At 38.8% G+C, this 12215-nt stretch overlaps 2 protein-coding genes across 2 annotated transcripts in view; one reads left to right on the top strand and one right to left on the bottom strand.

Annotated features, from left to right (window-relative positions):
• Positions 1–4268: 4268 nt before the first annotated feature.
• The window catches only part of NDUFAF5 (NADH:ubiquinone oxidoreductase complex assembly factor 5), a 9153-nt gene continuing 1206 nt past the window's right edge, over positions 4269–12215 (bottom strand). Inside the window, exons 2-12 of the mRNA XM_031062829.1 lie at positions 12141–12214; positions 11159–11199; positions 10929–10992; positions 10245–10292; positions 10040–10143; positions 9551–9590; positions 7397–7594; positions 6324–6384; positions 5040–5123; positions 4619–4701; positions 4269–4498 (exon numbers count right to left, since the gene is read on the bottom strand). Coding sequence (XP_030918689.1) covers positions 4412–4498; positions 4619–4701; positions 5040–5123; positions 6324–6384; positions 7397–7594; positions 9551–9590; positions 10040–10143; positions 10245–10292; positions 10929–10992; positions 11159–11199; positions 12141–12214 — 884 coding nt within the window. The 3' untranslated portion in view covers positions 4269–4411. The remainder of the gene's footprint in view (positions 4499–4618; positions 4702–5039; positions 5124–6323; positions 6385–7396; positions 7595–9550; positions 9591–10039; positions 10144–10244; positions 10293–10928; positions 10993–11158; positions 11200–12140; position 12215) is intronic.
• Positions 12106–12215, top strand: part of ESF1 (ESF1 nucleolar pre-rRNA processing protein homolog) — a 30758-nt gene continuing 30648 nt past the window's right edge. Inside the window, exon 1 of the mRNA XM_031062835.1 lies at positions 12106–12152. The gene's annotated coding sequence lies outside the window, so the exon portion shown is untranslated. The remainder of the gene's footprint in view (positions 12153–12215) is intronic.

Here is a 12215-nt window from a genome sequence, read left to right as displayed (position 1 = left end):
TTCATTGTTCACTGCTTCAAAATAAGGCTCCAAACAGGAACACTTTTTCTGTGGAATTTGTCTCTCTCTTTATCAACATACCTTGTACCCCAAGGCACAGCTCCAAATAATGGGGGAAACCTATATAGAGCACAAGGTGGCAAAAAGTCCTGGACATCAGCTGCTATGATAGAAATACAAAACATCCAGAACTGAGAGGATGTTTGCTTAAAATCTGCTGAAATTTTCTGAAAATGAAGATAACCATCACACACATGAAATAGTAATCAGGCAGTTATCAAGAGACCTCAGATGGGAAAGAAAAATCAGCTAAAAAAAATCAAATATAAAAAGCCCTAACACTTCTAACAGGGAGAAAAAAAGCTGTGAAAACCTGGTCTGATACCAAGAAAGTGTCCCTGGCACCTCAAGCTCTGTGGGGGCCTGAGGGAACACCCTCCCCTGGCAGTGGGCTGAGAACACAGGGCTCAACAAGCACAGGTCACTCCTGCAGAGTACCCCTGTCGCAGATATGTTTTATGAAAAATCTTTTCTTAGGATTTTTTCTCCTGAGAAGCTGAGAGGCCTCAGGAACAAAATGTAAACAATAATTATCTGCTCCTGTGGACTGCAACAGGTGGATTTGTGATTGGTCTCATGTGGTTGTTTCTAATTAATGGCCAATCACAGTCCAGCTGTCTGGACTGTCTCAGTCAGTCACAAGCCTTTGTTATCATTCCTTTGCTATTCTTAGCTAGCCTTCTGATGAAATCCTTTCTTCTATTCTTTTAGTATAGTTTTAATATAATATATATCATACAAGCCTTCTGAAACATGGAGTCAACATTCTCATCTCTTCCCTTGTCCTAAGACCCCTGCAAACACCACCACGTGTCACCTTTGGGGTCCTGTCCCAACAGCTGGGTGGATTAGCAGGTGACAGGAACAGCCCAGGTGAGAAGGCAGCCACAGCCTCCACATCTCCTCAGGTGATGGATGCACACAGGAACATATTCTGAGAAGGGGGGGCTCACACCACTGAAACCTCCTGGTGAAGGGACAGGGGTGAGCATTTACCTGCAAGTTTGAGGCTGGAAGCTGTGGGGGTTGCTAGAGGAGTGTGTTTAGGTATATGAAGGTGTTTACTAAGGTTTTGAAAGTGTCTAGAAGTCATTTATCTCTTATATTGCTGCTATTAATCCTGCATGTATAGTTCATGGACTAACAGTTAATTACAAGCTATCAATAAACCAACAAATCACTTCAATTTTTACTTGATTTAAGTAAGGCATGAGCTGGTTTTCCCTTACAAGCAGCAAATGCACTCCTTCGGTGTCTTCTGCTTCACTCTTATATGTAGCCTTCAACTAAACTTACCTATCTCAGGTTTTATTTTTCTTTTCCTTTTCTTTCACCTGAGAGCACCCAAGATATTCAGGAAGTCACACTTGCTTCAGTACTCAGACTGATTCCAATCAAATGACTACAATAATTGCACTTCTCCAAAGTAATGGCTCCAAAACCTGGGCAAAAATGGACCACATCTTTGAAAAGGGCATTTTAAATTTTTGGGTTAGACAAATGAAAACTTCAGAGGTTTAACATACATGCTAGCCTTCTAAAAAGTGCCTTCTTAAACAAGATGCTCTAATGAGTTAAATCCCTGAAATCAGGTTTTTGCTTCAGAAAATTCCAATTAAACACCATATGAAAGCTTGGTGTGTTTCTCCCCCTGCAGTGAAAGCTCAGTGTTAGCTCCCAGTTTTTCCAGAAAACATTAAAAGAGTGTCATTCATATTTTTCTTTTTTAAACAGTGTAAAGAAATACAGCTAAATTTAATTTTGCATGGTTCACTTTTATACTTCTCCTGATGACATTTTTATAAATTAGAGGTAATGAAGAATCCTCTCTCGTGTTTTAACTTCACAAATTCTTAGTCTTGAAAGTACAGGGTCTCATTGCTTTATCCTCAACAGACTTGGATAAAACTACACATTGACAGATCTTGCAACCAAAGACCCAGACCAAGCCTACTCACTGATCTGTGACTCAAACTCTAAAATAAAAATACTCATGTTCATTAGGTGCAACCATGCTTCTTCTAAACTTATTTTTATTTTATTCATGGGCTCCTAGCTTTTGATTAATCAAAATAATTATCTCCTTGAAATCTTTTCTCATTCTGTATTCAGGAGAAAAATATTCTGTATTATGCATAAAGCTTTCTAAGTTAACTAAGCTTACAAGAGACATTACATCACCTTCAAAACCACTTTTTAGGAGTTACTTGCTCTGAAAAAGCTGACTCTCAGCACACAAAGTACTAGGCTAGCAACTGGCAAGCGTGTTCCTCTTCACTACAATTTTAGAAAGCCATAAAGACTTAAATCTGAAAAAGAATGAAAACGCTTTAATTAAAATGAAACAGGAGCCTTATGACAAAAATATCTCTTCACAGTAAACTAAGTGTTTTCAAAGTTACTTATTCAAGCAACTAGTAGAAACCAGAAGTAACCTAGAACTCCAAGAAGTACTACAGAAAAAACCCCATAATTGCAGTTAAAAAGCCCCACAAAAGGCAGGTATTCAAACACAGACAGGGAAATTAACACCTTGCCTGCCTGTTACATGTTCCCTAATTCCAATTCCACCACTGCCATATTTACTACTCCTTACTTCTGTTACTCTCTAGACCTTTTTCAAATTAATAGAATATCTACACCTTTTTTCCCCCAAAGTGCTAGGAGGAAAGCTACTTATCTTTTCTCCCTGTTCAGAAGATGTTTCCCCACTACCAAAACACTTTACTATTTATGTATGCCATCTATGAAATATGAAATCAAAGAACTGGAAATCCTTCCTTTTCACCATAACTTGAGTACTTCAAAGGAGCACAGTAGAAGCACTTCTCCAATTAACATTTACCCAGCACATTCCACCTCCTCATTCCCTTAACACTTCTGAGTCACAACCACCAGCTCAAGTGACTGGAAATTAACCTACTAAAGTAATGATTTATAAAGTTACATTAACTTGGCATATAACTTCACAGAAACCTATATCTGGGAAACCAGAGATTCCTCCAGAAACAAGGGAGTTGTATTTAAGCCAGAGAGGACCTGTAGAGTGATGCAGTATCTTGTACCGAGTCCACTGATGGAGTACTAAAAAAACAGAAGCTTTCACAGAAACAAGCTGTAATTTTAGATTTAGTCTTTAGAGAGCTTTAAAGGTTATCAGACCATTTAGATTCTCTTCCCCTTTTTTCAGCAGAATTACTGTTCTTTTCTAGGAAAAAAAATAAACTCATTTCCCTCAAATAATTAGGGGTTAGTCTTGTAAGCAAAACCAGGACAGAATATTGCTGCCCTCTTCTCATGAGTTGTACCTTCTCTGCCCATTTCTTATTCAAAGTCAAAGGCTGCTCAATAAAATAACCCCCAAATCAGGACCTTGCAGATGGGAAGAGTTCTGCCTACCTGGCCTCTCGGGTTTGTGCTGCACACAAGCTCTGTCAAACTCCACCTGGTGGATAATCTTAAAAAAGCCTAGGAAACCAACTTCAAAAGGCTTTAGCTCCACCAGGATTGATACACCATTCAGATACTAGGATAAAACTTATGGAACTCCATATCTGGTTGTATAGACTTCATCCTTTCTGTTACTCCCCAACTCCATGAGTGCTACAATCAAGCAAATTTTCTGGGCAGGTATTTTTTCTAAAGCTCTCATACTAATGGATCATAGTTGCAATTAGTATCAATTTCTGGTAATGCAGTTATAGACAAGAAAAGTCATAGCTCCATGGCACAGCTAAAGAGAAAATTACTCTTCTTGCTCTTTAGCCTCTAACATAGAAAAATGGAAAGTCATGTGTAAAGGTAATTTTCAACTAACATTTAGATAAAGTATCACTTAATTATTCAAATCTCTTACAGTAACTTTTTACCCATACTTCCCAACTCATAAAAACCATGACAATTTATATCTTTGTATTTGCTGATAGTTTCTCTTATAGGATGTCTCATAAATACACCTTTACTTTTATAATACACTATTATTTATTATCATCTACTATCCTTGAGAAATAATTAAAAAATGCATTCAGGACATGTAAACCATACCTGGAGCAGCCTGTGATACTGAAATGCTGAAAGAGGCATTATGTTTGAAAATAGTAAATTTAATAAAAAGTTTAGAGTTGAATTGCTCTCTCAAAGACTTGAGAGAGCAAACTGCTCAAATATTTATCTAGAAAGAAAAAATTAACACCATTTCACACAGATAATGCTGTGGCACAGTACAAAAAGCTCTATTGTGCATACTTTATTATCATTTCAGGATGTCATCACTAAATAAGCACAAGTGAAGACTGTCTGCAATTAAAACTTCTATAGAAGTTTCAAGACAATTATTATTTCTGAAGAACAACTATTTTTTTCCTCTTTTAAGAAGTCCTTCTATTTTTGCCAGGTCTCCAAATGAAACTGTTGCAGAACCTCGCTGGGCTGGTTTTGCCTAGGGAAACAAAAAAAAACATATAGGGCTAATTGTAAATAAAAATGTTTTGTAAGAAGCTTTTAAAACATCACTTATTTAAATAGTACCTTCAAAGAGAAAATAAGAGCTTCACATTACCTGTGACTCATGGTACTTCCAGCCAATCATGTAGTAGATCTGAAAGGTGGCAGGTACAGAGCCATTGCTGTTTCCATACATTTCTGTTAGGGCAGGAAGGGAGAGAGAGAAGGTACAGGATGTCAGCTCTAGGAAACACTCAGAACATCATATTCATCATAACGACTCCTGGTGAAAGATTTGGGACAATAAAAATATCTCATACTGGTGCATCAATAAAGTTCAAATCCTGGCATTATAATTAAGGTTAAAAATAGCTTATGATAATGGCATTTTGTTCTGAAGTATTTGGGGTTTTTGGTTTTGCTTTAGGCTTGTTTAGGTTTTGGTTTTTTTTTTTTTACAAAAAGGTCATAAAAAAAGACACAGAAAAATGTTCTTAAAGTCATTTTAGAGGAACTCATTACTCTCAAATACTGACCTTGGTATATTGCAGCAGCTGCCAGCATTGTCTCCCTGTGCAGCAGAGGTTTTCTATTCCAAGAGCAATTACTCTCCCCCATACCTAAAAATATGTTTTAGCTTTAAGAAAAAGAAGATATTGCACATGCCATGAGTTAAGTGCCATGCACTAAGGACAGATTCTCACAAAACCAAAGTACAGAATTCTCTGCTATTCACTGTGAGAGAGAACATACTACAGATCATTAGGTGAGTTTCTTAAGTGCAAGAATCCAGAACTATTAATTCCTATGCTTTGCAATTTACAGTTTGCATTGCTAGGAATCATTTCAAATTATTCCTTCTTCAGCCTGAGTCTTCCAACATTTAGGCTTTTAAGTATAACTGATTTTAAGAATGAGTACAAAGGGTTTCTTCAGATACATGACTGTACTGTTTTAACAGATAACCATTCAAATTACTAGTCCAAGAGATTTAAAATAAAAAATAAAGTAACCACAATTCTAATCTTTTAATCACTTACTGCATCTGAATGTTTCTGCTCAATAAAAGTTGCCTTTCCATTAAGGAATGACTCCATAGAGCAGTGGATCCAGATAAGAAATGCCCTGAGTTGCTGTCAGTAACAACAGAATGCATGCAAATGACTGCTTTACAATCCAGGGCAAACGCAATCAGAATATTAACAAAATCATTACTCAATTGTTGGCTGTTCCTCAGCATATTCCAAATTAAGGATGTATTTACCCTCATTCCAAAGCAGTTTGCTGATTGCCCTGCTAATTAGAAAGGCTCACAGGAAAAGTCAGTGTGTGGGATATGGGCCTCTGTCTCCCTTTAAGGGCTTTTCTGCTCCTTACACTGAACAGGCTCATGCAGAACATTCACAGCAGACCATGAACTAGCAAATCTTTGACCTGTGCTTCCCAACACAAATCTCCTGACAGCCATAATCTCCTGACTCACTAGATGTGTTTTGACTAGCAGGAAAAAACCCTAATGCTTCCACTGCTGCAATAAGATTTATTTTTATTTTTTTAAGAAAGAAATTCTTTCTGATGAAGATGGTGAAACACTGGCTCAGGTTGCTAAGAGAGGTGGTGGATGACCCACACCTGGAAACATGCAAGATGAGGTCAGATGGAGCTCCAAGTAACCTGATATAGTTCAAGATGTCCCTGTAAAGATTCTTTCCAACCCACACTAGTCTATGATGTGGAGTTAAGAAACGCACAGGAAAACAGTTCTGTGTCTGGTCCACTGATACAGAAAACATTTATGTTTCCACAAAGAATATACTTGCCTTGTAAGTCTTCCATAACCTCAAATAACCCTGGGTAGTTCACTTGGATTTCATCAGTATCCTAGAAGAATTAAGAAGTTCCATTTTAGAGCACATCAAACTAAACCAACAGCATTATTTCAACCTTGCTGTACTCCCAAACTATTCTCTTCCCATTATTGTATTTGCAGGGTTCCCAGACAAAGGAAGGAATGATGTATCTGACTTTATGTTTTCAGAAGGCTAATTTATTATTTTATGATACTATATCATATTTAAGAATATTAAACTAAACTATATTAAAGAATACAGAAAGGATACTTATAGAAGGCTAAAAAGATACTAAAGAAAACTTGTGACTCTTTCCAGAGCCCCAACTCAGCTTGACCCTGATTGGTCAATGCATCAAAACAATTCACATGAAACCAATGAAACAACCACCTGTCGGTAAACAATGTCCAAAGCAGCAAAATACAGGAGAAGCAAATCAGGTAATTATTGCTTTCCTTTTTCTTTGAGACTTCTCAGCTTCCCAGGAGAAGAATCCTGGGCAAAGGGATTTTTCTAGAAAATATGACTGTAACAGCCCATGGCAGGAGGGTAGGAACTAGATGATTTCTAAAGTCCCTTCTAACCCAAACCATTATACAATTCTATTCATCTGCCTCTTCTGCTCAAATCATGTAGTTCTAGGAAGTATGTACTATTTTAACATTTCTAAAAAGTTTTGCTTAGTAGCTCAAATGCAATCAAATTTTAATTTAAATACCATTATTTTCTTGGTTTTAGAAGAAAGAGCAAGTGTCTATAATTTTTTCATGCAGGTCTAATATTCTCTGACATTTCTTCAAGAAAACCATCCAAATTCTACTGGGCCATGAGCCAAAGATACACTTCAGTGTACACTACAGTTGGTTCCATTAATTACCACATAGCCAAAACCAGTGGCAGTCCAGGCTATTTCTGCAGTCTGTTCAGTGAGGTGCAGAAGGGAGCAGTTTGTCATTACAACATTGGCAAACAGTGATTTTCATATTCCAGCAGCTCTGATGTTCTGGATTGTTCTCCCTGATGGCTCTCTTACTTATAATTACCACAGTGAGGGTGTTAAAGCCAGCCCTGGAGAGGAGATGTCCCAGATCGGCGACGGCGGTGAAGGGCGACACGTGAGGAGAGAAGCCCCCTTCCCTCTCCAGCTCAGCCAGCTGCAGGGAGCAGCGCAGCTCGTACAGGGTGTCCCCCCCAAACATGGCTCCAATGAACACTCCATCGGGCTTCAGCACCTGGTGGATCTACAACACACAAACACACAGGGCATGGCTGTGGGATCACATTCTCTGAGCCTGGGAGAAGCAAAGAATGATCAAAACAATTCTTATCTCATTTACTGTGCCTGCGTTGTTCACAAGCGGAATGCATTGTGGAAGATTGTTTACTTGAAGGGAATTGGTAATTGGAATCTGGTGTGTTTTGATTCATTGACCAATGGAATCCATTTTTTGTGTGTGTGTCTGTGTGTGTGTCGGGACTGTTGGCTGACAGTCACGAGATTCACATTCTCTGAACTTGGGAGAAGCAGTTAGAGAAGCAAAGAATGGTCAAAACAATTCCTATCTCATTTATTGCTCCTGCATTGTTCACAAGTGGAATGCATTGTGGAAGATTGTTTACCTGAAGGGAATTGGGAATTGGATTCTGGTGTGAGTGCTTTGATTCACTGATCAATTGAATCCAGGTGTGTGTGTTGGGACTGTCAGCTGACAGTGACAAGAGGTTGTGCAGTTGAGTGTTTGGCAGATTCAGTTTAGATGTAATATATTCAGATATAATATATAATAGATTCAATTTGAATGTAATATAATGTAATACAGTATAGAATAATATAGTAAAATAAAATAATTAATTAGCCTTCTGATAAGATGGAGTCCTCCTCATCATTTCTCCCTGCCAAGGAGGTCGCCTTGTTTCCTATATGTAACTAAATGGTTCTTAGCCTTTTTATATTAAAGAACTCAAAAGCAATCATTGTAAGAGTTGTGACAGACTTTTAATATTGACTGTATTCTACAGGGCAAGCTGTGACACAGCTTCTGGTCACACTGCAAACAAATACTCTGGCTAAAGAGAGACTATTTTCTATTTTTAAGAGGAAATCCTCAGAAATTACACTTACAGTCAGGAAACATGGAACAAACCATGGAAATTGAGGGTAAAACTATTTTCAGCACAATACTCCTAAAACAATATTCTAAATTCATTTACTTCTAAATGGAGGGTAGATTAAGGCAAGTATGCTGTTTACTTTTACTTTCTGAGAGCAGCAAAAGCACCTTTTAATGGCTTAATTTAACTTTAGTTTCTAATACTGATCTCTGCACTTCTGAGACAATTGAGTAATGCCATTTTTATTATGCCTATGATTACTTATTATTAACTTGCCAAAACAGCAATATCATGATTCAAACACCAAGGCTGACAAGCTGCTTTCTGGCCCTTAAGTTCTAGCCCTTTCCTAGTGAGGAATAAATTCATGTTTTCTCGTTTCTTTAAGAGTTGGAAATGATTTCTGGTTTAGACATCCAGAAGAGCCTCATTATATAACCAGGCTAACAAGACAGCAAGCATTTCCCGTGCCTTTGCAAAAAAATATTTTCAATAGTTTTTTAATGAAGTATTAATCAAGCTACCTTTTCTGTGCTAGTAAAAAAGCCTTTAATTGACAGGTAAGAAAATGAGCCAGTTAAAGGCAGTTTCCATTAGTTACAGACAACACAGGAGATCATGAAAGCTGGCCAAGAAGCCCAGTTCCCTTGCTATTATGTGAGACAGTGTCAGTTATATTTACTGTGGGAGAAAGTATTTGACCCTCCACAGAATACCTAAATTCCAGTGCAAACTGTGTATTTCTTTCAAGGTTTTTTTTTAATAAGTACTTAATGCATTTCAAATTATTTTTATTATTTCAGGATCAGTAGGGTAGGCCTACCACCAGGTGACAGGACAACACTGCAATGACTGATCAATTTGAAATAAATTAAAAAACAGCAAACTGGTTAACATGTTTGATTTGATTAAAGTTTACACCTGCAGGAAAGAGCTGAAGTAATCTAAAATAACCAAAACTGTTAGTGAAAAAGAAATATTTTTCTGTCTCAAAAAAGTATCTGCTTTATTCCAATACCAAAAAATCTTGGTCAATGCAAGTAGTGGCAAGTGCTAACTTAGAGTATTAAAAAACAATTTCTTACCTCTTTGAAAGCTTTAGGAAGGTCATTCACCCAGTGCAAACTGAAATAACAGAAGTGTACATTTTACAATTTCAGATTAAATCAAAATTAGGCAGTAACTAATTAGCCAAGTAAGTTTCAGGAGCCAAAGCCACAAACTGATTTCTGAAGGTGCAACCATGCTGAAACACCTGCTTGAAACTGATACCAAACAAGAACAGAAGTTTACCCACACAGCACTTCTTTTTGGTGAGAAAACACAAATCCTGGAGACTAGTTTGTCAAAATGCAGGAAAGACAGAAGCTTCAAGTCTTTTGGAGGAAATTAAACAAACAAAACAGGAATAATCACCAGGACAGCAGTTTTTCCTAAAGCGTGCTCATATTAACTACGCAAGTACTTTTCCTATTGCTTTTTAATGGACTAGTAATCTTTGTTGGATTTATTTTCTTAAAGCTACTCTGAAAAGAACATTATTAACAACTTAAACAAAATAAATGAACACATACCTTAAGCTGCTGACAACAAGATCAAACGTATCTTCTTTGAAAGGAAGGAATTCCTCATCAGCTACCACCCTGATCGTTGGGATTTCAGATTCTATAGCATTTTTCTAATGTTGGGTTGGAAGAAAAACATCCCATCAAAACCTCACTCCTTTTGCTTCCCTATACTACAGGATTGAAGCACTTTAGCATTCAAAAAGCTACTTACTAAAGCATTCTCTGCGATATCAACTTGAATAAGTTTTTCAACTGTTTCCTGAAATGAAATTTGAAAAGTCTATTAAATATGTGAATTATTTTGTAAATGGACATAAGTCATTTTTTGGCACACTTATTTATAATAAATTAGAAAGAATCTTTTCCGCTCTTGATAGAAGCTTTATATAAAGCACAAAGCCCTTTTCCCCACCCAATGTGGCACCTGTTCCCAGGGAGAACAGCTGAGGCAGAAGTGGTTACAGAAAACACATTCTGTAATTTTAGGCATAAGTTTAGTTAAACATAAACCATGGTTTGAGGAAGCACCTTTACTTACAGAATCGTTCATGAATGGTAAACTGTTAATGGCTTCAAAGCCTCCACAATGACACTTCTCTTCAGCAACTAACTGTGGCCAATAGTCACCAAAAAAACAGGCATATTCCTACCCAAAAGTCACTGTATCATAACAGATAACTTCCCTTGCACGTTTGTCCAGCTTTCAGCACCAATAAATGAAGAACAACATGCACAACACACAGCTTTGAGCTATAACTAGAGGTATAGGGCTAGGGGGGGAAATTTATTTCATTAAGACTCAGATGATTGTTTTAAGTTGTGACAGAGCCCTGTTTGAAAGGGAAGCACACATATGAACTTCCTTTAAACACTTATAAGTATGAAGAGACAGTACCTTGGTTAAGTGCTGAGCTATATAACCTCTTCCAGAGCCAACATCCAAAGCCAGAGGAAACGTTCTAAAGGATAAGATCAGCAATGCAGAACATAACCAAGTCTTGAAATATCCTTAATTTTAGACTGTATTAAGTTTCACCTGCTAATCTCTAAAGGCCTTATTGAACTCAGCCCAGGGGTCCCGTCCCCTGGGGATGAGGGGAGGGCTCGGGACGAGGCGGGGCTCACCTGGTGATGTCAAACACCCGGTCCGCGATCCTGCCGCCGACCTGGGGGGAGAGCCGGCAGTCAGAACCACAGGATCAATGAGGCCGGAAAAGACCTCTGAGATCATAAAGTACAACCAATTAGTAACCACCGCCTTGTCAACTGTGAGAAATGGTTACTCGCTTTTCATAATTTAGAAGGGTTCATTAAACCTTATAAAAAATACAACACAAAACTGAATAGAGAAAAAAGTTACGGCGCCGGGAGCAAGAGATTTTCCCTCCCATGTGCAATGGGGGTTTCGCCTTTTAACCCTTTAACCCCTCCCAAAGTTCTGCCCATCAACCCCTTCTTCGCTGGAGAAAGAGGTGGAGATCTTTTCCTCAGATCCTTATTGGAGCTCAGATGTCGCCATAGGGACAAGCCAGCCCTTCCCGATGTCCCAACCCCGCTGTCTCTTGAAAACCGCGCGAGGGGTTAAAACGTAACTATAAACCTATAAAACTTTTCTTAACCTATATACATGATATTTTTCTGTAAATTATGAGAGTCAATCATCCCGTTACTCATCTATCACATCTACTAAACCACGGCACCGAGTGCCACATCCAGCCTTTCCTTAAAAACCTCCAGGGACGGTGACTCCACCACGTCCCTGGGCAGCCCATTCCAATGTCTGATCACTTTTTTCTGTGAAGAAATTCCTTATGTCCAACCGAAACTCCCCCTGCAAAGCTTGAGACGATGCCTTCTTATCCTGTCGCTGGCTGCCTAGGAAAAGAGACCGACCTCCACCGGGCTACAAGCTCCACCCAGGGAGTTATAGAGAGTGAGAAGGCGACCCCTGAGCCTTCTTTTCTCCAGGCTGAACACCCCAGCTCCCTCAGAGGCCTGTGCTCCAGCCCTGCTGCCCTCCTCTGGCCCCGCTCCAGCCTCTCAATATCGTCCCTGAGCTGAGGGCCCAGACCCGGCCGCAGCACTCGGGGTGACCCCGGCCCCGCACCTCCTCCCGCAGGTAATCGCACTTGGCGGGCTCGGCCTGCAGCGCCGCCCAGTTCTTCTGCTTCCGCTTCAGCCC

Source organism: Geospiza fortis, unplaced genomic scaffold, assembly GCF_000277835.1.
Source record: "Geospiza fortis unplaced genomic scaffold, GeoFor_1.0 scaffold185, whole genome shotgun sequence".
NCBI classification, from domain to species: Eukaryota; Metazoa; Chordata; class Aves; order Passeriformes; family Thraupidae; genus Geospiza; species Geospiza fortis.
Note: the sequence above shows the minus strand (reverse complement) of the source record. Positions and strands in the feature narration are given on the sequence as shown.